General features: G+C 38.3%; 1 protein-coding gene across 6 annotated transcripts in view; it reads right to left on the bottom strand.

Annotated features, from left to right (window-relative positions):
* Window positions 1–517: 517 nt before the first annotated feature.
* Window positions 518–27,246, bottom strand: part of TOX3 (TOX high mobility group box family member 3) — a gene marked incomplete at its 5' end in the record, with an annotated part of 76,944 nt that continues 50,215 nt past the window's right edge. For 4 of the 6 annotated variants that reach the window (XM_080552891.1, XM_080552895.1, XM_080552896.1 and 1 more), the window contains 6 exons: window positions 518–2,382; window positions 4,583–4,663; window positions 5,913–6,140; window positions 7,448–7,717; window positions 21,897–22,151; window positions 26,076–26,141. In XM_080552891.1, the coding sequence (XP_080409017.1) occupies window positions 1,645–2,382; window positions 4,583–4,663; window positions 5,913–6,140; window positions 7,448–7,717; window positions 21,897–22,151; window positions 26,076–26,141 (1,638 nt within the window). In that variant the 3' untranslated portion in view covers window positions 518–1,644. The remainder of the gene's footprint in view (window positions 2,383–4,582; window positions 4,664–5,912; window positions 6,141–7,447; window positions 7,718–21,896; window positions 22,152–26,075; window positions 26,142–27,246) is intronic. The other 2 variants (XM_080552892.1, XM_080552894.1) reach the window with 2 other exon arrangements.

Raw genomic sequence — 27,246 nt, 5'->3', positions numbered from 1 at the left:
CGAATGTTCCTAAATCTTTCCCATGAAATACCTCCCTCTCCATCACCTCCTACCTCCACAATAAAATACAAGTCAGACAGCCTGGACCAGCCAGAGCCAGGAGCTCACAGGCAGGAGGCCCAGGGCAATGGCTAGGTTTGCAACTGAAATACAAGAATTTGAAGAAAACCACAATTTGTGCTTATTTTCATCTGTGACCACCACAGCTCAAACAGGTTCCCTATCCTGTTCCTGCTGACACATGTAGCACAGGGCAGGACGACTGCTTTATAACTCCACCACCCGTTTTCTCTCTCCAAAGTCACAGAAATCTCAGAGACGTTGTGTGGGACTCTTCAGCCTTGTGCATTTACAGACACAAGAGCTGATTGCAAAACTGATCCAGATCAGTACCCATCTACACATGATGGCTGAGAAAATAAAAATCCAAAAAGTTAAATAAAGTTTCTAAGAATGTGTTTTTATAAGGAAATATTGATGGCTTTCTTTTTTCTATCAAAGACTTGTGGCCCATCAGTTTTACTGAAATGTGTTTATTCTATAGCAAGATAAAAGCATTTATTTTAGATAAGCAAAATACAAACAACTTAATTGCTGCTATCGTAACTCATAAAAAAGTATAAAACAGCATAAAAACACAATAAGCAATGTAGCAATTAATAATTCATGTTACCAGTGTTTACATTAAAGCCTCATTTATGAAAACTTTACAACACATGATATGAAAACTTACAACTTTTAAAGAAAATATTTACATTGATTATTCGGCTGTGGAGTTTCTTTTAAATATTCTACCGGTTTTACAGCATATTAAAAACTCTTGCATTTTTCATCTTAGCTTTTTGTAATAACAGTTTTATTTAAGTGCATTTCCCTTTTAAAAATACAGTGTATTAAATCTGAAACTCATCACTTCGACACAGAATATAATATTCACATTTGTTCTGTAATTGGAATTAACGTAATAGGGTAATTGTCAATATATATTTCGTTACAAACTATGGTATGTTTATCTGGAGAAATGTAGTGAAAGGATGGATCAAACCTTTAAGTTCAGTTACTTGCATTTGTTTTTCTGAAGATATTTAGGACAGAAAATTAAGAGCTTTGGCAAAAAATCTGTGATTTACTCTATTTCTTTTCATGACAAAAAATGCCATCAACTAACTCATGTCATACAAGCATGATTGTATGAAAACCAATCATCATCATTTTACAGGTAGTTACAACTGTGCTTTAAGGGCTTCATGAGTTCGTACTGCCTTGAAGTGCATTATTCACTTTTAGAGAAAGAAGGGTTGTATCATATAACTGAAAGGCCATTTTGCAGTCATAAGGTCCAGGTATTTATCAGGCCATTTGATTCACATATTGTAGGTAAAGCGTAAATAAATTAAAAAGGCATCACATGAAAAAGAGCACAGCTTTTTTTTTTTTTAAACAAAATGATTTATAGTCAGCTAAAAGATGATACACAGCTACATTGTAGTTCTTTATTGCCTATCTAATAGACACTTTAGAGAATCATTTGATCTGTTATGCATCCCTGCATAACTACCATCAACAATTTACAGTTTTCAGCCAAATATGGTTTACCCCTACCCCCTCCATCAACACAAAGCGATGCTGCAAGATCATTTATCTTCAGAAAATACTGACCTGTGATAATACTTGAGTCTGTGTCTGAGATTGTATTTGTGACTGGTGCTGCTGAGGTGCTGACTGAGGGCTCCCAATGGCAGGGATGGGAGATGTGATCTGAGAGGCTACTGGAGAGTGCTGCTGAGGAGAAGGCTGTGACTGGTGTTGCATATGCTGCATTTGCTGCTGCTGCATTTGCTGAAGCTGTATGTGCTGAAGCTGCTGTTGCATTTGCTGTTGATTAATTTGCTGCTGAAGATGCTGCTGCTGCTGCAAATGTTGTTGCATGTGGTGCTGGAAATGCTGCTGTTGCATTTGTTGTTGTATTTGCTGATGCATTTGATGCTGATGTAGCTGCTGTTGCTGCATCTGCTGCATCTGTTGCTGCTGGAGCTGCTGTATCTGGTGCTGCTGGCTTTGCATTGAGGGACTTACTTGAGATGAAGATGGTGTTGCCACCATATTTGTTCCCATAGAGCTTATCAATGGAGCTGCAATGTTTGTTGGCATGTTTGGTGCAATGGTAACAGACGCTACAATCTGATTCATTGGCAGTCTCATGGTTAGAGGTTTTGGAGCAATTGCTCTGGGAAGGGACTGTTGGAGACTTTGAGGAGATGCCGATACTGTTGCATGTTGAGAGAGGGAAGTATTCAGAATAAGGGAGGAAGACAAATTTGTGGATGCCAATGTTTGCTGGACAGAACGAATTGTCTGGGCCTCAGCAGACTCTGCAGCAGCCTGTGTTTCAAAAAGAAATTCAAAAACTTGTATTGGTAAAAACAGACATCATCCCCTATCAAACTTAAAAAATTATCAAAATCCCCTCCTGCTCTCTCTTGCTTCAATGTACGTAGCTCAGTGGGAAGGGGGAAGACTTTGCCCTCGACAATTTATCCAATTATTGTAATGGTCCATTTAGGAAACACGGTTCAGAACATCCTCCGAGTTGCCCACTTTCTTCATGCATTACAAGCTTTTACCACCTTGCTTCTTGTTTGTCCTCTTTCAATACTTAAATCTATCTGCTTGCACTTGAGGTATTTAGAAAGGTACAGATCCTGGCTCAGCATGACCTGATCCCTTTAAGTTATCCTGTGTTTTTAAAGAGAAAACTTTGTTTCTGTTTACAGAAAGTAAACAGTTACAGGGAAAGAAAAGCCACAGCTACTCAGGGAGACTTTTTCATCTTCAGTTTTCTATCAGGAAACATCAATCAGCAGTCTGAGAAAGGCCACTCTGATCCACTGATCCATTACATCACACCTTCGTCTGTCTCTGTACACAGTACCTCCAGTTCTTACCTGAATGCCAATTCTCTATTGGACAAAAAAACCTCATGTGTGCCCTGGTTCAACACCAGAAATTCACAGTATATCTTTGGGTTGAAAGAGCCCAACACTCTCTATATACTTAAAAACAACAACAACAAAACACTTCTTTGGGAGACAAATCCGAACAGAAGCGTATCCCAATGCACCAATTATCACGGTATAAGAAGAGTGCACAAACACCCAACTTCTCAAACTACTGCTTACAAACTAAAGCTCCAACAAGTAGGATCCATCTTGCATAGTTTTATACATCTGCATTGTACTCAACATGTAACCTAGTTGCCTACAATCCCTTTAAAGACAATGGAGAGAAAAACTCTCTTCCAGTACAATTAATTGACGTATTTTAGACATTTACCTTAGAATGTATCAAAACTTGCCTCAGAAATGTCTGTACTATCCCTACTCTCAGCAAGAACCTTTGGTAACAAAGCTATAGCAAGGATGTCATAAGTAAGGAGAGATGAATTCTGGACTTTCCACCCTATCTTTTTGCAAGTCACTCAGCAACCCAGGTTTCACAGATTTAAGGAGAAAATATGATTTCTGATGTTTTTGAAAAGGGACTTTAGGACTGACAAGATAAATTCCATCAAAGGTATTTAGAATTCCAGCTGCCATTTCACTTAGCATTGCATTATTAAAAACTTTGAGGATATTATCTAAGTCCTAGAGACAACAGAAAAACACAACTATGTATGCCTAATTTCTGTTGTTGTATTTCTAAGCATTAATTAAAATACACAGCAACTTTCTATACAATTTACTAATGCTCTGCAGTTGTGTATTCAAATAAGTATTCTTCATTCTCAGGAGGTGGATCTCATCAGTTTAGTCTATTGCTTTCTAGTGATCAAGGATATTTTTGTAGTTGAACTTTACGAAGTATTACAGGAGAAATAACCATCTTGATTCCCATACATACGTCAGATGGACATAAACATACTTCTATTTACAATATTCAGAAGCAACAGATATACAATCAACCTAGTGCTGGCAGCTAAAAAGGTAAATTCTCAAATAAGACAACAGAGCTTTGTTTTCTTCACATGAGTTTTATATTAACTAGGGATCCGCTGCAATATTTAGTGTGGCTCACTGCCAGCTATTCCATTTGTAAGTACTCTCCAAATTCAGAGCCACCAGACTTACTATTTTTCCCCCTCACCTGCAAGAAATACTTAAGCTTTGTCATACAGTAACTGCTTTCCAAGTCCGTGCCAAACAAGTTTGTCTTTGGAGAAGTAGCACTTGAGGAAAGGAGAAAAAAAAAACTCTGCAAATACCTTGTAAATCTTAATGTCAAAAGGTCGCTGTATTTTTCATGACTATATTTTACTTCTATTGTGAAGTGCATTATTTTGCTTCCAAAGATAATGGATGATGTACGTTTACAAACTTATTGTTTGGTAATCATTATTGTGCCATTAGACAGATGAAATTTCTGTTGCAGGGTTCAAGCAGCAGCACAATGACTTTTAGAACTGTGTTACAGAAATCCTAGGATTCTACTTTTGTTTTGCATAACAGCACATCCCTGCCTCCACATTTAAAACAACATTGCCAAAAGCTAACTTGCATTATATTGAAGACATTATTAGGCTTACCTTGGAAACAAGGCTTGCTCTATAGGCTGCAAGTGCCTTTAGGTATTCTTTTTTGGCAGCTTCAGTTTTTCTTTTATAAACCTATTAAAAGAGACCACAATTTCACCAACTTCAGTTATTAGGAAGTTTTTGCCAGAATGTTCCCACAATCACTTGCAAAGAAACAAACAGCTCAGATTAAAAAACAGAAAACACTCCCTGGGAAGAAAAAGCCCACGTAATATTAAATATTCTTGCAGGTGGCCACAGAATTCCAGGTCTATTTGCTGGACTTTCACCACAATTTATGTCAATTTATCATGAAGGAAAAAACCTGCTCAAGCAGCCGACTGTTTGAAAATACCAGCTATGCACACTTCACCTCCCTAGGAAATGATATTTTACTGACACTGAGTGTTTCAGATGCTGAAAAGTATCTGAAGTAGTACAAAGTAGAAAAAAAAAGGCACCTAAGCAGTAATTTTGTTTGAAAAGTATTCAAACTGCACTTAAAAAAATCATACATTTAGAAAACATGGTTCACAGAGTTTTGACAATTCACTTTCCCCAAAGCCAGTATTAGAGAATCCCACAGAGCTTAAGAAAAACAGTTAAGCACAAATTGAATAAATCTATATCTCTGATCATCAGTAAATTTAAAGTTCATCCTTAAATCATGATCATCTGTTAAATGATCATCATCTGTCAGACTATTAACTATGACTAGAAGCTGCACTGAGTATCAACAGGCAAAGAGCCCCAAAGGATTTTTTTCCAATCCATGTGTAGGAGTTATATGTGTATAGTAAGAAGAATAACCCTCAAGGAAGAACAACACTCATCATTCTGTACCAAGTTTGAGTTGGAGATAACATTTCACACACGACATTGTAATGAGGCACAGAGGATTGGCTTCAAAGGTTTGAAATCAACACGCTTTGTAACAAATTCATAAGGCAGATCAAAGGAAAGGTAAATGTGCTGTACCTTCCCCTTTCCTATTCTAACTTCTGATTAATAGGAAAAAAGAGCTTTGAAATAGGAATCATCAAAAGATTGTCTTAACAGGACTCCAGGACAGTATCACCTGAGCTTTTTACAAACTGCCCTTTAAAATTGAAAGACAAATGCATCCATTCAATATTACCTACTGGCTCTTATAACAAAATGCTTTTTAGATGCCAGATCTTCAGCAGGTTGAAAAAAATCAATGCAACTCTATAGAGTAAGAAGTCTACATCAGCAAGCAGTGTGCTCTGCTCAGAGCAGAGGTAGGAGGATTCTTTACAAGGATTACTATATTACTTCTTGTAAGACATCCCTGCACCTTTTTTTTTTTTTTTTTTTTTACCTGTTTTTGTTCTTCTCCTAAACTGTCCCACATTGATGCCACTATTTTTGAAACCTCTCCAAACGTAGCATTCGGGTTCTGCCCTTTAATTGCAGCTTGTGTATCTCTGAAGAAAAGGGCATATGCTGACACTGGCTTTTGTGGCTCGTTGGGATCTTTCTTTTTCTTCTTCTTTGGAGTCTTGGGCTTCTTGCCAGAATCTGGGGCAGCTCTTTTTTCTCCAGTAGCCTGAGAAACAGCAATAACAGTCTATATATGCATGAAATATAAGAAGAATACTGAAAAATTATTGACAGTCTGGCTTACTAACATATGGATAAAACTACCGTGTATGCAACATTTTGGAGAGTCCTGTTGTGCAAGCCTTCCTCCTACCAAATAGCATTACTCTCAGTTATTCTCATCAGATGTACTGGAACTAAACGCCTAAAGAGCTACCACCTATCGTAAGCATGGTTCAGAATCAATCGTACAAGCTTGACCTGAAAAAGTACACCCTGACACCCTGAATTTCTATTAAAAAAAAAAGATTTAATCTATAGCGTGCTTTGAACAGGCAATCTATGTTTTTTCCATTAAGATGCAAGTCCTGCAGCACAGACTCAAAAGACAAGAGCTTGGAGGCATTTCCTGGCTCCCAGACCTAAGGCTGCCAGCTTTGACACAGGTCAGGGGTTAAAAAAACCTTACACTTGAGGCAAGAAGCAGCAGCAGCAGCTCTGCACTTTCTCTCCACCTGCAGCGAACACCCCCTGTGCCCACCACCCACACCCAGTGCTCCCTGTGTGGGGTCAGGGGTCCCCCGCACCTAACACCTCCTCCTGCCCCAGGAACAGGGGAACCTGGAGTAGCACCCCAAGGATGGGGGTACCTCCAGTCCTCGTTGCACCTCATGTCCCATACCCTCTTCTGGTGAATGACTTATGGCAGCAAACGGATGTTGTGGCTCTAAATATACCTCTCACAGTCCTTTTACTTTGATATTTTCAGGATCCTGTACAATACTCTTTCCTTACACACGATTTCCATTAACTTAATGAGAAAACCTATCACGGAACAGTCTGAGTTAACCCTTTAAATATACTGCTATAATAAGATTTTTGCTCTATTTTGTTGTTAATTTTTTCCATTTCTAATAAGTTGAACTGTAAATTAACTACACTTTCAGATAGAAGAAATCTTATTTTATTTCTTTCTGAACACACCATATTTTAAATAACTCCAGTGAACACTGATACGACAAAACTGTCCAAAGCTGACGAGCAAAGAGATTCACCAGATCTATAAATCTAAAATGGATTATTAATGTATTCAGCTGAAAATAGATAGATATGCATATTCTGACCTCTGCTATCTTGGAGGTGTCATGGAAACTTCCTAAGAAGTTAAACGGCAAATGAGTCACATATCCCACAATACAGTAAAGTGTGTGTTTTATATGACCACACTGCAGCAGGGATGACATTGCCACATTCATGAAAACACAGAATATAGACATGTAAAGCTTACTCACTACAAAGCACAGAATAACTTACTCTATTTGATTCATCTGCATCTTCTTCGTTTATAGAGCTGGATGGGGAAGGAGTGGCTGATTTACTTGCAGGAGGGGAGGGAGAAGTGTGTGGCAAGTTAGTGCCTCCTAAATTTAGCCCCAGCTGTGCACTTAGCTGAGACTGGTTAATGGTGGTGAGCTGAGAGGGAGGCATAATTCCTGAATGAGCAGCATCAGTCATGTGGACAATGGATCTCATAATCAAAGAATGGTCTTGGCGGTACTGAGAAACTTGTGTGTGACTCTGATCCTGAAAGAGATTGAAACAGTATTTAGTCATTAACAGTGACCATACAGCATTAGCAAGTAAGGTTATTTTTACAGACTCACGCAACTGAAACTGTCTGCTTGTGGTTTGTCTTGTTTCTTTTAACAAATTAAATACATTTTTAATAAATGAAACGCAGCAACAGTTACCACGCTTGCTTCAGACTTTGCTTCTCCCCCAGTCATATTTTGGGGGTAATAAAAACTGTATTTCCCCATTTTTAAACATTTTTTCTCTTGATGCCATGTGAAATATCCACATAAACAACTGGCTGACTGATGACAGGGAAAACATTGCAACTGAGTAGACATACTGCTGTCAAAGGCAGAAAGCAAACAAAACGGGGAGGGAGTGCGGAGAGAAAAGCATCTTCCTTTACTGACATTCAATTATTCATAGCTGTTACCAGTAACAGCAGTAGGTATAAAACAACCCTGTTTAAAATAACTTCTAAATCCCCTTCAGACAAAGAACATCACCCTGCCACATCTCGAGTGCAGACGCAGCAGCACTCTAGAAAACTGTTCAAGTAATCCTAATCACTCCTAAAAATCCTTTTTTGCCAACACCATACAAAATGATATGTTTTTATCTTTAATCCAACAATCAAACACATGTGGAAGTAGCAAGCTATGCACCAATCACCAGTTTATTTTTCTTGTACTTCATGTCTTTGAAACTCAAGTGCTTGCATGTTTTTGTCTCTACTATTTCTTGAGGGCAAGTCGTCTTCATCTACACAACACTTATCACAGTTGTAAATAAAAGGAAGTCAGACCCCAAAGGTAAAAGTCAACTGGAATCTGACTATGAACAACTCCGTTTTGTTATTTTTTAACCACACACAGACCAATGCACAATAAGGGAACATTTAAATAGAAGATTTTTAACCGGTTAGTAAGTGAAGAGAATAAATAGCTCACAAATTGATTTAGCAACTTGACCAATCTATAGCCATTGTTCAAACAGACACAACCATGAGAAGTACACTAGATTTTGAAAACTCCTTCATTATTAATAACCCACATTATTAATAACCTAATTAGTAGCAGGTACAATGATCCTTAATGAAATGCCACTGAGCAAAACTGCAATGCTGAGAGCCCAGCATAGAGCCCACCTGACTTCCACAGCAGACTATGACTTTTCCAGTGCTCTCTTATTAAGTTTGTATAAGCTCAGATTGGTGTTCAAAAATCTGTATCAACACTGAGGTTTATCCCAAGTGACTTTGCTCTTACTCTTTCCCAGTGGAAGCAGTGGGCTCTGTGCTCCTGGAAACCTCTTATCTGGGACAAGTGCAGTAGTACAAAGAAGCGATGCACTTGTTAAAGAAGAAGCTTGCCCTGCCTCATCCATCTTATGTGTAAGTGCTGCAGCACACCACTTCCTTATAGCAATAACTTATTAATTCTGAATTTGGCATGCCTGTGTCTTTCTGCTGAAACCCAGATATAGAAAAGAAAGCCTTTGTAGCATAAAAGCACACGTATTGTGTTGCACCTGGACCCAGTACAGATGAAGTTAACTCCACATGCTCATGATCCAGGTCCTATATGCTAGGTCTCATCTTCATTTCCCCCTGCTTGCCAAGCCATTGCCCCTCGGTTCATCATCCATACTGCACCATGCTGCTTTTCCTACTTCTTAAGGTCTTTTAATATTTTCAGTAAAGGAGCATAGCTCCTTAGAGATGAATGCATGTGCCAAAAGTGAAGCACTGATACAGAAAGATCAAAACATCAGACTTACTGGCTGAAATACCCATTTGCTTCAGGGCACCTTTCTGTGAAAATTTACGACCGTTAACTAGAGGGTCATTTTGATTCAGAATTGTATTGGCAGCAGCATCTGGAAGTCATTCAAAGTCTTTTTAAAAGGATATCACTTTCTGCATATTACTCCATTCCTTTCTAGTTTACAGACATTGCTTTATTGCATTAAGAAAAAAAATGTGTTGTTAAAGCAAAGGTGGAGATCTTCAGAATTACCTTCTCTCATAAAAAGCAACTTTCTTCATTATATTGCAGGCAGTACTTTCGTAAGGCTGTTCTATGGCCTAAAAGGCTAGCCTTTGCTCTCTCTCTATTGTTACACAAAACAGGCTTTTTGGGCCTTTACACGAAGGCAACGAAATATGATGACATGGGTTACAAACGATTTACTCTAAGTCTTGTCATTTCAGTTGCATCTACGATTTTATTGAGACTAAATTCTCTTGACTTGCATTGACCCAGAATCTAATTTTATACAAAAGCCCATGAATTCTTAACTGTCACTTCTTCTGAGGCTACTTCTGAGGCTATTTGATGCTTCTGTGTTTTTTCATCAACTTATTTAATTCCTGTTTTTCTCTTCTATACCTCTTCCCAATTTTTAATCTTTAAAAACTTCACTAGAAGCTAGTATTAGAAACAACAATATCTTGTAATTGACTCTCTAGCACCAAGCAGGTAAGACTTACTATATAAAAGATGATATTTTATAACATTTCCAATCTTTTCTCATTACATCTTATGTGCATATGATAACCAGGAATTCATCTATTTTCTGCACTTGGAATTAAAGTTATGTGGCTAATCAATACAAAAAAAAAGGAATGGGAATTTCATTTTTATTTTGCGGTTTGGTGTTGTGGGCCTCAATAGCCTCTGCTATCTGCAGACGAGGTTTCAGACAAGGAAGCATAAGCCATTGTTTATGGCTGTACAGTGGTTTGGTATGTAGCTAGAAAGCAGGGTGGTCGATAGTAACAATGAGGTTCGCAGCATTTGTATATAAATTCTGAGCAAACAAAATCTATCTAAGGAGGAGTATATAATCAAGAAAGCAAGTTTTCCATCAATTATCTCACCTCTTATTTTTTTCCTTATTTTACAAAGACCAGTATTGAACCAAAAGGATCCGCATTTCATTATGCATGAAATGTTAAACAAAGAAATGTTTAACAACAACAAACATCTTATATCAAGAGAACGCATGGAAATACAATTACAGTAAAACATCCACAAGACACCCTAATTATATTACTACATAAAAATTGAAAAGGCAAAGCTTGTGCATTCAAAATAATCCACTGAGAGTACTGTGAAAATTTTAGAGAGTAACACATGCTCATTTCTTACATAAACTTAACTAGAAGTAGAAGCGGTATGTAAGCATTACGAGCATCATAAGCATTCAGGATTTTCATCACATAATGCAGAAATGACAGGTTAGTTCTGAAAAAAAATAAATCATGGACTCCTCAAGTGAACAGAAGGAAGTGTTGAGTGAACCTGATATGCTGTACTGTTCTGGACTGAAGTTATGCAAAACTTGTTGATATTAACATACAGTCAGGCACAACTCAACCACTGGTTTACTCAGCTTGACAATCAAACAAGGACTTAATGGATGAAATGGAAAACCAAAGAGAAATGACTTGTGTGATTCCTCTGCAGACTGAAATGACTGTCTCAGATCTCTGTTTCTATTGTAATCCTACACAGTGCTGCAAAAAAATATGGTTTAGATAAATTTACTGAGGGAAATGCCAGCCACCTCTCTGGTCTCTTCAGTTATACATATTGATTTATTAAAGAAAATAAATTAAAAAGCAAAATATGGTCCAAAATGTTTTCCCCTCTGAAAATTAATTGGCTTTCTGTCGTCATTCCTGAATAGCTCGAATAGCACCCATTACGAAGAGTTTCATCATTTGATGTGTTGAAGACATCAAAGGCACCGTGAGGTTATCCATCCAACAAATTATCCTACTTTCAACTATTCTAATCTATTTAGAGAGTCATGTCAAAGAAGTCCTATTTAATCATATTTAGAAGTCATGCCAAAGGACATGTCTCACAGCATATGCAAAATATGTAGATTGTTTTAGTTTGATTTGCAGAAGTATTAAGTTCTCAAAATTTTATAAAAATCAATTCCTTTACAGCCAGGAAAGCAAACAGAGTAATGAGACTTTAATTTAAGGTGTGAACTCTAATACTTTAATTTATACAGTGTATACAGTTAAAGGTGTTTTTCAACAATTTCTGTACCTCATCCAGCCAAAGTGAAACATACCCCTGAGAAACAAGGGAAAAACTATGGTAATAAAGGATAGTTCCTTCTTCTGACACCAAGTTATTAGGTATCCAGTAGATAATAGAGCCACTAACAGAGCTAGTATTTATTTTGATAGATAAATGGTACAGAGGGCCAGCCATGACTTCTAGAGATGTCGTAATTTCCACTTATCCTGCATTTTGAGTATTGTTTGCAGACAATAGTTTTATCCTGGATTTCTACACTGACAAAATTTTGAACTCCACAAACATTCAACAGGATATATGAAATGTAACTAGGAAAATACTTTTTAGACCATTTTGTGTAACAATGGAGTCTCGATTAAAATCAATGTCTACAATATTCAATCATGTAAATAGGCAACACCTCCACCAAGATGTAGGGCTGGGATCTGACCCTATACTGCATGAGCCAGATTTTTAAGAAAAGTAGTCAAGTCTGTGGTAAATCTGCCAACAAAAAAAACTACGCAAAAGCTAACATTTATGTTTATGCTCACTGTGCCCTGGTTTCGGAAGTTGACTTAAAACATTACATATTCTTTTGCCTTAGGAATTTGTCACTGTCAATATAACATAAGCTGATGTAATACTTTGAAGTATTTGAGTTGAAGCAAATGCACTTCAATGTAAAGAGTGGAATCCTCAGTTGTGCTTGCCTGTAAATTACTGCCTTTAGTTTTGGGCATGTCAGCATATCTCCAGAAGAAATCCTCAATACTCTTTTTCTCCACAAGCAAAATAGAGATAAAAGAATCCATTAATCTAAATTTTTACAAGATTGGAATTCGCTGCCAGTCAAAACAAATCAAACTAACAGGATGCTTTTCTCTGTCAGAGATTAAATCCTTACTTAATAGAGTATAAAACAGTTGCACTTGGTAACGCCACCACTAAAGAAGTGTCCTTCCTCTCCCCCCTTCAGATACTGTGATCGGTGATGATCTGTCAAACTACAGTTATCAGGAGATCCACTACAAGCAGCAGCTTCTTTTTTCTAGCAATGAGAACACTCCTAGGCTTTCCTTTGTGTCTCTGTAGTAAAGTAAACCTTACCTAATTTAATTCCCAAATAAAGGCTACAACAAACAGTACATGTCAGAGAAAAAAAATGATGTCTGCAGATAGATCTGAAAGATTGGTTGGTGACGGGAGGCTTACGCACATTCTGCTGCCTGAAAGACATCAAGAGCATGCAATCTCCTGGTCTGTGCGCTCCCCCAGTCCCAATACATCAGAAATTACTGTTTTCTGTTCACACAGAAAGAGCACATAACCCAGAGAAGAGGCACAAAGGAGAAAAAAAAAATAACATTAGGGCCCACTGATTCATTCCTCAAAACTGAGCAACTATCTCCTTTTTTTCCGTCAGTCTCAGATGTCTGTAGAAATTCCTCTGTCTAGAAATAAATCTCTTGCTATATGATTTTCTTCTATGGCTACCACCTCCAAACTAATTTACCACGTTTTCTTTGAATCTTTCTCATCTACTGTCCCTTGATTTTCTTTTTTTTTCCCCATGCTTTTCTTTCAGGTCAGTGACCCCTCTTGTGGCTGGTGTTCGTTCTACCCCTGGGTAGCACAGAACTTCTTTCTCAGCAGACAGCCTGACCAGTGACGTCGGGTGGTTACAATGCTGAGACCACCAAATGACAAATTAAAATGATTCCTTTTACGGAATGACATTCGGGGAGCAGGCAGGAGGAGCACACCTATGCCAGGTGGTGCAGCACCACCTCAGAGATGCGGCTGGTGCCAAGAGATGGAGCCAAGCAGCCTGGGCACCTGCCACACCGAGACGGCCCTGAGCCCCAGCTCTGGCTCCCCCTGCCCCGCTGCTCTGTGCCCCCACCGGTACCAGCTTGTTCACAACAGGCTCAGGTATCTCTAACATAATGCTGCATTACACGGTGAGGAATCACTAAATGCTCACAGCTGGGCAAAATCACACAGCCAAAGCAAGCGATAAAAGACTTTCCTCATAATGCTCAAGCAGGTCACCCAGCCAGCCTGGCACAGCTCTTGTGGTTTGGGAGCCTCATTCTCATCAATCTACTTTCCTGCCAAACCACATCTGTCTGAAAGATGACCCGAAACATTCCTCTTACAGTCCCCAAAGTGGGCTGAAGGGGCAATGCTTCTTGGTTGTCTCTGCTGCATGTTGAGCCTTCCTGTTCTGGAAGGGCCTCTGCTCTTGCAGATGGATGGCACCCTGGGCTTGCTGAAGCCACCCACAGCAGCCACTACTGATGCTTTAGCATCATCTCATTCACAACTTATTTATAGTTCAAGTTTTACACCACTTTGCAGACACTTTTAAAAGCAGGTACCCTGCTCATTCCCCGCCCTCCCCGGCTGCCTACCATACTTTAAGCCATTCTGAATCACACTCCTTTTGGACACGGGATCCAACAGCATGATCACAAGGCGCGTGACTCAGATCACAGATCTGGGCTCTGATCTGATCAGTCTGCTGGCACGAGGAGCTTCTATCCAAATTAGCAGTACAAGCTTAGGTCTGCTGTATGCAAACAGCAAAGGCACATTGCAAACAAACACTGGAGAGTTGAAATGAAGTCCTGCAATGTCAGATAAGTGCTGTTAGCAGTTTTGTTACAACCTCTGCAACTCCAGGTGCTTCAGTTACCAAATCAAAGGCAGACTTCAAAGGTCCTTATTATGCAGAAAGCATCATGGGGAGAGACTGCAAGGAAGCATGACAACCGACAAACATTACCAAAGGTAACATAAATTGTGCGAGAAATGTGGCGGGGGGGGCAGGGAGGGACAAACGACACTCAGGTGTTAGGTGGCATTTGTTTAACACTGCCACAAGTGCTGGTACTGATGTGTTGTGCTTTTGTCTTTGGGATTTTTGTTGTCTTCTGTTTGTTTTTTTTAAGCAAATCAGAAAAGTAGGTCTCATTATCTTCCATATTATCAGAACCAAGCTTTCCGCCCCCCCCCCTTTTTTTCCAGCTACCTGGCAACATAGAATATAATCTAAAACTCTACAAAGACTCCATATTTCTTTATAGCTTGAGAACTGGAGGTGAAAGCTGAGTATTGGGTAAGCTGTCCATGAGGAAGTGTGGCTGGTAACAATAGAGAACAGGAGGAATTGCAAAGGCAGTTTTCAACTGACCCAAGAATGAGGGAGGCTGGACCCAATGCAGCCTTTGTCCAGGTACAACACATGCAGCAGACCAGCACCAGCACCTGCCTCATCCGGCTGACTTCAGGAAGCAGCAGGTCAGGGTTTGCTCACACCTGACTTGAAACTCAGGAGGCAGAAGAGTTCAAAGCCATGGCCCAGGCTTAAGACACAGCTGGTGCCCACGGTCAGGTATGTCCACACTCCCTCTGAGCTTACTTCTTAGGTGTACTGCCGGTTCCTGACAGCTTCCTGGTGGATGCAGCACTTTCCGCGCCTTCATTTGGCACCTCCCAGTATCTTGTGGAGTTAATGGATCCTGATGTAGGCATTATGAATATCACGCAGGCATAGTCTTCTTTTCCCAGACTCTTCGTGTATTTTTCTTTTTCCACGTGGAAGTCCCTCATAGCTGGGTAGGTTAATAACCTGCTTCCACTATTTTTCCCCCCAGCACCCGCAGTACCTGCTATTCAGACAGGTGTCTTTGGGAACGGCTGCCGCTGTTTCCTACAGACAGGTCCCTTCTCGTGGTTGCTCAGACAGGAAATAGTTTACACCGACCATCAGGCGACGAATAAAAATTCGGTTAAGGATTTTGTTCTGCTTTGAATTACCAACTTTTGAAAAGAACACGAGAATCCGTTTCCTTCTCCAACCATAGCAGCTCATTAACAGATGGCCTATTGTCTCCGTATCGATGAGAAAGGAGGAAAGAGCACGTCTCACAGAAAAGTGACTATATTATCTACTCTAAGCATTACAATGTCACTGAGGACATAAGAATCTACACACTATTAAAAACTCTATTATTCAGTATATCATTAGGCTGCGCTGTCTTCATCTCCCGTGGAAGTTGTAGCAGTTTCTGTACAGAAACAACTGCTGCCTATGGCCTGCGGGGCTGCAGCCCATCGTCCACCTCCCCCGGGGCCCTGTGAAGTGGGCATACGTGCTCTCTGAATGGTGACTAAAAATGCACAGCTATGTCATTAGACGCAAAATGTTTAACCATATACAAATTAAAAAAAATATATATATAGTAAAAATCTCTGTAAAGACTTGAAAGCTCATCAGTGATGCCCATAGCCCAAATCTGCAGGCAGAAGACAGAGGGACACACTTCCAGCCTGGTAACAGGCACCGGAGCTACAAAATCGCAAATGAGCCCTAACAGCCTAATTTCATGAAGCGTGAGCCACCGTTTGAAAGATTCTGTATATGACCAAATGTCACCTATCTGAGCCATGAGAACATCATTTAAGTTGTGATTCCTTAGTTTTGAGATTATTTTTTCCTGGTACCACAAATTATTAGAAACAGCCACAATGTCCAATGCAAACCAGATTTATGATGTTAATCTGGAACTTGAGTTCAGTAGCCCACCTTCCTCAAAGGACAAATACAGGTAAGAAAACTGTGAAGATAATCCCTAGTAAGAATAGCTGCTATTCCTATAAATGAATAATTTTAACCTCCCAGAATTAGTTGTATGTTTTGGATTACAGATGACAATAAACACTTTCATAACAATAACAAGCGCTTGTTTTAAAAGACCGTTCCAGGCCTTAAACACATTAATGACCCATGAAACAACTGCTTCATCTGCAACACATTAAACAATGTTGTTATAATGTTATATTAATTGAAAACCTACTGCATTCTCTCTAAATATAAGATTACAGACTGGATATTAGAAGAGAGATTTACAAAGTAGTTTCTTTGTAAAAGGAAAATTAAACATATAAATTAAAGCCGTGCAGGTGAGTAGTGAAATAATTACCTTGAAAGCAATTTTTAATCTTCTGTTAATCTGTCCCTTGAAAAGTTAAATTAATAATCCGAGAATAAACTCTCTAAGATTTCAACCTTTACATAAAAGGTACCACTATTTTGAAACATTAGTAATATTTCTGTTTTCTGCAGCCTTTAATAAGCTGAAATTTGCAACTTGGATCTTTAAAGCCACATCATTGTGCTGTTTACTTAAAAAGTCTTCTTGAAATAAAAGCAATAGCCACCACCATGCCTTTAGTTTGAGCACAGCGCCACTCTTAAGTAGTAATGTAATTAAAGATGAGCTTATTCCACTATGAATTAGCCTTATCTGTGCAGAATCCTGAATGCACTGAAAGCACTGCAACAATTATAAAATATAAACAGGCTCAAATCTTCATCGAATAGGAAACACATTTTCTCCAGCAGCATAAAGAATATAGGGAGCAATACATGTAAAATTATCAGTCTGTTTTTGTAACATCTGTACTTTTTTGAATAAAAGAGAAAAATCAGACTGAAAAGAGACAATTATTTTACTGTCTGTTTCTTAGATACCAGAAAGAGAATTTTGAAATTCATCAAAGCTAACCTTCTGTTATGTACAACAGGCTAAGCTGAAAAGAATGTTAACAAGTTCAATTTTCATTCAATCAGCACTACTGCTCTCTGAAATGTTTCATTGCAGGAAAGAAATAAAAATAATCTATATGGTAATTATGAGGATGAATCCCCCAGTAACTTTCAGCTACATGAAAGGTCAGTTCTATTCAAGATATTTTATCAGTCCCCTGCACATACTCCTGTCCTGTCATTTTAAATCTGAACAGCATTTTATTTTCCCATTTACAGCTACCTGCAGAATTAAGTACTTAAGCCAAATAAGAAAAAAAAAAAAAAAAAGAAATGTTGAATGCTGGCAAAGGCTATAATAGCATGGAGATAAATCGTTCAGCTGCTCTCTCTCAAGCCTCTGGGGCTGCAGATTTTTCTTCTCCTGGTGCACTGTGGGTATTCAAAACTTGTTCAACATGATTTCATTTCATTTCAGGCACTGCCTGAGAAAACTAAATTACAGAATCAATCATACAGAAGGTCAGAGTGAGACTTCATTACAAGTATTGCATGCTTGCATGAATATCTTTCATTTATGACTGACCCAATATGTCACAATAGCTGTCTAGTAAAAATAATCCACTTTCTGAAATTGATGTACTACTGATGTCAATGCTACTCAGCAGGCTGGGCAGATTATAGAGAGGTGTTAAAAAAAGGAACCCTCAGGAGCACAAGTTGTAGTTTTACAGAATTGCCACAGTTTGCAGATTAAAATAATTTTTCTATGGTCAGCTCAACAGAAAACAGAGCATTAATATAAAATACTGGGGGTTGGTTTTTAATGAGGATATTCCTGTTGATTTCTATTTACTTATATTCAAGCATTTATAAGAATAATATTTGCATCATTTAAATCTGTATGTTCTTTGGAGTCAAACATACATCAGCACTTCACTTTTCAGTGATTTTTTTTTAATATATGGATTTTTTTGTATGTTATTAAAATGTGAAAACTAATCTACCTTCCTTCATTTTCCACCTTTTTTTTCTTGCTGTTGTCTGTTTTTAAACGTAAAAAAATGCTGTTAAGTAAGATAAATGTGTTGTGTTTGTTGCCAATAATAATGAAGTTAATCAGCATTGTGACAAATTGTCACTCCTTCCACAGTATAATTCAGTGTGCCTGGATCCAGCTCCTCTGTGTCCAGAACTGCCTTGTTCCTAATAGTATGAGCAATTGTTAACTCATCAATACAAGCTTTTAATAATTGCTAGGCCACATTTATACAGTGAATAAATATCTTCCTTGCACTGTGAATGAATTTTTCAATATAACAATGCACAAAGAATATGTTAAAAAGATTTTTTTTTGTCTGTCTTCCTATGGGAAATATATGAGATACTTGCAGAAGTATTATGAAGTAGCTAGCCAACTCCATATCCTAAGGGAGACATAGGAAAACCTTGACATAACCTATTTTTAACCATGCCTCTGGTGATTCTGCATTCAAGTTTATAGGTGAACATGTCAGGTAGTACATAGCAAAAAGCCAAAGACACACAGTATTAATCATAATTCTGTCCGAGCCCATTTTATTTTTTCAACATTTGTGATTTAAAATCTCATGACATTTCTTCAAGGTGAAATTCTTCTACTGGACTTTACAACAGGGTAGGACTACATTTATCTAAATTGAATATGGCTTACAGTAAAGCTCTCTAATGCTTCACAAGATAACCAATAAACTCAATGCAGTTCATATTTTAAAAAAAAGAATTAAGTTTGTATTCAGCTAAAGAAGCTTTAGTGATTAGCAATACATTATTAATACAGCCTTTAAATAAGACTATCCTAGTATCGCTGGATAAGAACATTGTTCTATAAGTGTATACGAACATCATAATTATTTTACAGCCCCATCTTTAGTTCTTTCAGATATAGTAAATTCAATTGACCATGAAATGAAATTTCATAGTCAAAATGCCTCCTTTACATTTTTTTTATTGCTGCAATAAAGTTTTTATGGCTCCAAGGCAAGGTAATTCATGAAATGTCTAATTTAAAGATGAATTCTAATATTATTAATAAATATTTACCAGTTTAATAAAGTGCACATTTTTCACCTAAAATATGATGTACTGTTTTCATTTTCTATTTTTAAAATACAGATTAATGGCTGGAAAATTTGAGAACTAAGGAGCATTATGTGAGTTCAGGGGAAACCTATGCAAGGACCCTGCGTTAGTATTTTTAAAATTCCTGATGTCACCCAGCATTTATGAGCAGAGGAGAAAAAGATCACTGACTAAAATGCAGTGGTAGGGGTCACTCCATCTCACAGTACAAAACAAATCTAGCAGTTGTCAGGAAGTGTCTGACACATGAACCTCCCCGCATGGCTCCTCTGTATCATATCCCCCCATTCCTCATCAATTCTCTGTGACAAAACTGCACACAAGTCCCAAAACCACAGCTTTGAAGTGCCAGTCACCCTCAAAAATATCACTGGATTATTGGGATATGAAGGCAGGAGCTTCTCTAGATCTTCCCCCTTTGACCGATATGGGAAGAAATTCTTACCGTTGCAGTCAATGTAAACCTTGACTTAATGGAAGAATGGCATTCAGTGAAAATATGCAAAATGATAAGGCAAATCAAGGTCAGGTTACAAACCACTTGGTAACACTGGGGGGACTCTCTCACATGTAACACAAGACTGATCCAGCTTATGGTATTTATTACATATTCCTGAACAAGTTTCTTTGCATTCAGCGCACACGCACTCCACTGCTTTAGTTTTCAGGCATAACATTCCGAACTCTAAAGTTTTATTAATTTTTTTCTGTGTTTGGCACTCAGTATGTCACCCAGCATGGCCAGGGCATAAAAAAGCCCATGCATAATGAGATCTGAAAAGAAGTATCATATCCTTCAAGGCCTGTTTCAGGCAGTCCCTGCTTTGTGCCTGTGGAGTTACTGAGCTCTGTACCTCCTAAAGAGTGAGCAGTTTGTGCTTATTTCTGTATTAGGGCTAGCTACTCTTCATTACCTCAAAGGAAACATTAAACTTTTAAATGAAGCCAGAAGCCTGGAAAATTCCTGAGAAATTTACTGTGTGTTGATTTGTAATTCTTTAATTAATTGTCACTCACCAGAATAATAAAAAGGAAAAAAAAAGTACATGAAATTATAATAACATAGTGACCTTTATTATAGTCCAGCAGTAAATTTGTATTTGCACTTCAACAAGTTTAGCAAAAGGTCTATGAAACAGCTGATCAGAATAACTAGAGCTGATATAAGGTAACTGTTGAAGCTAAACATTCACTCTGGCTTTAATATGCAATACAGAAACTAATTCTAATGGCAACCATTGAGTTTAAAATGCTAAGTATGATAAACTGACTCACAGCTACGTCTCATGTCTAGGAGTAGGAATGTTACTGCCCGAAGCTTAGAGAAACTCACAAAAGAAGACTCTCCAAAGGTGGGGAGACCCTCCAAAGCTGAAAGGGGAATCACCAAGAAAAAAAAAGGGGAAGCACCAAGAAAGTGGAAACTGCCCCATACACTCTCCCACCACGATCGCAGCCACACAGTATGAACAGATTCTGGAGATAACTTAATACAGCCTTGGTTTTTAGTGTTCTAATTACCAGCAACTATCACTGAAATTGGCCTAGTAGCCCCATCACTCAGCCCTTCCCCACAACCAGATCATTCCTCCCCTTTCTGGAGGGCTCCAAAATGTCACAGGAACACAGAAATGAGGCTCAACCTGCCACAGTCTCAGGTCAACAGTAGCACTGGACAAGTCTTTTTATGGCCCTGTATTTCTGAGTACATGTCCAGTTAATGCATCCCTACTACTCTGTTAGTAGTTAAAAATAATAATTATTATAAAGATCTAGCCCATGGGGTATACAGAAAACAGAAATATATATGTATATTACTGCCTGTATAAGGTGTCTGGATCCCTTTCTGAACTACTTTCAATACTGTGCTTTCAGAATATCCTGCAGGCTGTCAAGCGTGGGTCCTACATTTGAAATGTGGTCAAACAATTCCTTCTAAATGCTGTAGTTCACCCTGGCCAACACTATGGTGCTTCAACTCATGCTGCCAATTATCAACCGTACAACAAATTCTTGAAATCTAGCAGCAGTTGGGATTCACATGATGCCAATGGACATGGGCTTCCAACCCTGTTCCCAAAATTAAAATTCTATGTTTATAAAGCCTGACTGCTTCTTTACAAGAGACCTGTTTACACACGGTATAGCATTGCACTGTACGTTAACAACCATGTTTATCTTCCTGAATCCACCAATATTAAACCCTTAAACATTTGCCAACTGCCTTAGGGAACTAAATAATAACATATCATTGTTTGCTGTGCAACACTGACAACATGTGTCATCACTCATACAGAATATGGCTGCACATAATGCAGAACATTGGCAAATGCTTGGTTGGACCACAATACCAAGAAATGGCACACATCTTTGGAGAAGTCAATTAAAACTGATACACGACACAAATCTACGTTACTATGCTTTGACAAACAAGATTTTGCAACCGAAACACAAAAAGAACTGGACCTACCATATGCAATCCATTGTTGTGGATGACACCGTCTTGCTCCACAAGATTTCGGGATATTGTAATAGAGGGAAGATCCAAGCTCTGTGGGGGAAACTGAGGTGTAAATTCATTTCCTTGTGCAGGCAGCTGGTCGCCAAGGCCCTGAAAGGGCAGCAGTATATCTGCCATCCCCAGTGCAGGGTCCGATTCCGGCGGGGGCGTAATGGGTGGGATTTCAAACTCCTCATCCCCAAGGCTCGGTGTGTGGAACGTCTGCTAAAAAAGGACAGGACAAGTTGCACCACGTTAGGGCACACTGTTCTCCAAAGCCATCTTTGGACCTGCCATCCAAATCTTGCTTTGTTCTCAAATGCAAACTCTATATGTTTAAAAAAAAAAAAAAGTTTCATATACTAAAGTAGTTTGTATACTGATACATACTGATTAAAGATTTAAGTCTCATTATCATATGGCTTTAATGGAGTATCAGTATTAACAGTTTTTTAATGCGTACTTAATTAGCAACATCTGTCTTTGTTGTTAGTCTGAATATCAGCTACATTGGATTTGGCTGTATAACAAATTACCACTTTATTGATATGTTAGTAAAATAGCACAAACAGCTTATACTACTCTCATGGTTCATAAAAAACTGACAATTTTGTAGCACACACACAACATTAATTCAGCACTGACCATTTCACATCTTTTGTTTCCTTTTTATCCACTAGTAAACATGAAATATTTTAATTCCGGTCTTTATTTCTTTTCTTTTCCATCCCCAAAGTACAATGCATCCTTCTATATCGGCGTTATAATTTGGAGGAGAGAAACGTACAAAGGAGTGTGGGTGATTACAGCAGCTTCCCGTGCTTTTTAAAGCCAGCCAGCTTTGTTTGAACAGTAGGTTTGTTACGAACTAAACACCTGTTAAGATGCCTTGAGCAAAATGTTTACTGCCAGTTATCTTCAGGGTCTGTGCGTGTTTGTACGTGTGCACGTGTCTGTCAGAGAAGATCTTTATTCAAGTAGAGTCTGTATCTGGCTTCAACACTGCCGACATTTATTTAGGAAACAAATGAGCTGTGTTGATTCAAATTTCTTGTGAGTCAAATTAACTTTCATATAGTATTTCGGGTCCACTGCTACTTAATAATAGAAATCCAGTGCTTGAAATTAGGCCATTTTAAATGTACCCAAAGCAGGATGGTCTTGATCAAGTCGGGCAGTTGGCAGTCCCAAAATAGGCACTCTGTCTTGTTCTGGACATGCAACACTGCTCTGGGATTTGTTTGTTTGCATTAGTTCAGGATCCTAGTTGAGAGCAGGGGAAATTGTTTTATGTATTATTTACATTGTTTGAAAGAGTGACTTAATGCCAGTTAATTTAAAAATGATATGTTCAGTGAAAGATCTCATTAACTGCTGCAAATTGTCATCCTTCAAACCATTAATGATGATATAAATTAATAACCGCTTGAGAAAAGATGGAAACTGAAACACAAGTAAAACCTTTGCTTGCATATAGAACCTGTCAGCTGTCATTATTGGTCTCACACCAGAAATGACGAGGTCCCAGACTGCTGCAGTCTGCACTACTGTCAGTCTGCCGAGACTCGAGGTGCAATACTGTAACTTAATTCTGGACCTGAAAGCTGGGCTGGCGACAGGGAGACGTTTGACTTCTCCTCTGTTATATCACAAAAGGTGTAAATTTTGATTCCTGTGTATCCCTTAGTTCACAAACACAAAGGATGGATTGGCCATGAGAAGTGGTTGGCTAATGAACATAACCCTATGGCTGCATTTGCAGTTATTTTGGCACTAATGTGGTCTAGTAACAGATGCAACTGTAATTTGTGACTCATTTGCTACCCCATTACTGCTTAATGAAATCTAACATATCACATTAACAATACGGATAAACACTCATTCTTGATATGTGGCATTTGGCTGTTTTCATTACCACTGTAATTAACACTTGAAATATTATTTCAATAAATATTTAAGGTGCTTTAAAATGGGTCGTGGTAATCATGACATAGAGACAGAGAACATAAAGCAAATGTGTGGCTTCTTAGCCTGAATGTGCTCTAGGATTACACTCTTAAGGCATTATTTACAGGAATAAAATGGGCTTCTAGCTCAGCAGTGATCGTGCCCAAAATCCTAGCAGGAAAGCTACATTCGTGTTAATGTAAAAACACTATAATTAAATACATTGTAATGCAGTAATTGCAAAGTTAGGTTCATGCTTTAATGCAAGCAGTAACACTTAATGATATTTCTATTCCTTGTTCAAGCAAAGGGGGTCAGTGAAATCAGTATTATTACAGTGCGCTTGAACCTCTCTTTACTTGTGTTTATAGGATAGTAGTAATTAAAAGAATTGGATATTCTTTCCTCATCTAACAATAAATCTAGGACATCTGTATAAATATATAACACAGTTACACAATAATACAATATTTTATTTAGAGAAGCCCCACTCATCTTAGTAGTCACAGCTTACTACAAACGGGAGAGCAAATTGACGTATAACATAACATTTTTAAAATGTGCATTTAATTCTTACAATATAACTTTTCCAAGCATGTATATGTCTTTTTTAAAAACATATCAAGGACCTAAGAACGAAGATGAAATAGATGTAATCTAAGAAGAAAGCAAGCCCCTTAGTGAAGTAGTCTTAAATCCAAATCACTGGGCTATTCAGCCTGCAGAAATGGTCTGAATAGTATGCAATTTGGGATTGCAGAAAGGTGCTGTTATGACCAAGAGATGTTCTAACATTTGTGGGATTTATCTTACCAATCATATATTTTTTCAAGTTATTAACTTTTCAAATATTTATATTTTACATGTTTAAAAAAAAACTGTGTACACAGTTAAATGCCATCTGTACTGAAATGTTCAAAACATTTGTTCCTTTTGATAAAAATGCAAATCTGGAGAACTGTTGTATCAACATATAACAGCCAATGTCTGACACGGTGAATTATCACAGCTGGAATTAAATTGTCTCTGAACAGCTGCTGGCAGCAGAGCTTTCATCAATGTTTGATTCAAATGTAGGAAAGAAATTCTACAGAAAGAAACATCATGTTGTCATTACAGATGGGGTTTGTGTTCATTATCACAAATAACACTGGAGCTAGTGCCAAACAATATTCCCTTATCTAAGCAGTCTTGCTGGGTAAAAAGAGATGGTGACCATTGTATAAATGATTCATAAAATATGACTCCTAACTCTAACCTTCGTATTTATTGTTACACCTTTCTACTTATTTTCTCCAAGATCATTTTTTTAAAAGTGCATAAGAATACCTCTGACTGAATCACCACTTACAACATGTAAAGTCAAGGCTGCCCAGGTTTTAACCTTTTCTTATGTCTGGAAGATCATTTATGGCATACACCTGATATAAATATTGAGTTCTTTTTCTTTATATTGCCACACACGCTGCAAGGCAGTGCATCATGCATTTTCCATCCTTCCCACTCCCTTTGGAATAAAAGCTGTTGATTTTTAGTGACAAGCAAAAGGTGTTTCTAACTGGAGCTGGGGTCAATATTAGCATGTTGATAGTCTATTAACTGGCTGGAAGGAGGCACCACTGTAACAACAAATACACAGATTGCAGCTGCCGTACCTTTCTCCTGTTTCCTTTCTCAAAGCCAGTGCTCAAATCCATCACCTCTACAGCCCAGCCAGCCTCCACCAGCCCAACCCCCAGGTTTGCTCTTAATCCCGATCAGACGTTTCCCTCACCCAGCATGCTTCAGGCAACAAAATTGGTTTTGTTTTTCTAACTTATATGAGCATTAAGAACCCAAATCAAAATATTTGTATCTATAACAGAAATTAGCACATTAGCTGCTATTGAATATTACTAAGCTTGTTTTGAAAATGTACACCTACTGTGCCTTTTATTTGTTTCCTTCTGTTTATGATTTTTTTTCATACATAAAGCAGATTTGTTTCTATTGACATGCTATGTAAGTAACAGCCTTATGGACAGCTAAATTGACTAGTAATGGAGAGCTGTCAGGTTATTTTCTTTCTCATTAAAGTCTTTATTTTGTGCTCCATAAAACACACAGAAATTCAGTACTTCACTCTTCATCCATTCAAAGTCTGTTAAATTATCAAAGCAAACAGCAGAATATGAGCATAGATAAAAAAAGAAAAATATCTACCTCATTTGCAGCAAGAAATGCATTATTTGCCTCTGCCATGTTCATGTAGTTGTTATTGTTTCCAAACTGAAAGAAAAATAAATATTTGGATTTTAATGCATGCCACAATAAACTTTTCTTTACCCCATCACCACCACAGAAAAGTTTAAGAAAAGCAAAACAGATAAGATATGATTTTGCAGGTGTTCTTTGAAGTCAGAACATTATTATTTAACATTATTATTATTATTACATCTTCTGCATCCCCAGGTCTGCACATGGACGATCTCCAAGCGTACCTTTTCAACTTTCTGTGTCACAAAGCCATCCCACAGGCCTAGGGACGTCTTTGGAAATTAAGTGCCCATTACAAATAGACTATTCCCCAGAAAAGGCATTTTGAATCTGCTACACTTCTCCTGACACACATAATTATATTTCTGCAGATGATCTTGATCTTGAGGACAGCTGTAGCTAGAAGTAGCTTTTGTATTACTGTTCCAAGCAGAGCTGGCTTAAAAGAGATGAAGGTAAGAAGGAGAAGAAAGAGCATCTGCAGCACTGCTTTTAAAATCCCATTCTTTCCGCAAAATTAAAAAGCCAAGCAATCCCCCTTTGTCTATCCTTCATTCCAGCTGAGCTCCCACCCCCACTGATCTTTAAGGCCAGAAGACTTTGCTGAGGATTTTTCACATCAGAGGAACGGCATCACACGGAGACTCCGAGATCTACCCAGGCTGGGTGATCGCTTGCTCCTGCTGTGGTGCAACTCCTCTCCCAAACGAGTGATCAGAAAGGATCCTCACAGATGCCATTAAGTCATTTCCTCCAAACACCCAAGTATGAACATTTGTGGACGTAGATAAGTACTTTTTCTTCTACAGACTGAGCACAGAAAGGAAGAGATTATCAGCATTTGGTTAACTGGCAGTTAGCATGCCTTATTCCCTTAAACAGCACTTCCAAAGGCAGGCAGGTGCCTAGAGTCTTTGCTTCAAGGAACAGACCCCATGCATGTCATGCAGCTACCATATAAGACACTAAATTAAATTTTTTTGCATTTTCAGATTTCTAGTATCAGGCACAGTGCACATTGCAAGAGCATCAAATGAGAGCAAAGTGCTGCCGCTACAACACCCTACCGTGTTTTACTGCTGCTGAACCACACTAAGCATTCTTCCCTAAGCTCCCA

The sequence above is a fragment of the Anser brachyrhynchus genome (assembly GCF_964034855.1).
Source record: "Anser brachyrhynchus genome assembly, chromosome: 12".
NCBI classification, from domain to species: Eukaryota; Metazoa; Chordata; class Aves; order Anseriformes; family Anatidae; genus Anser; species Anser brachyrhynchus.
Note: the sequence above shows the minus strand (reverse complement) of the source record. Positions and strands in the feature narration are given on the sequence as shown.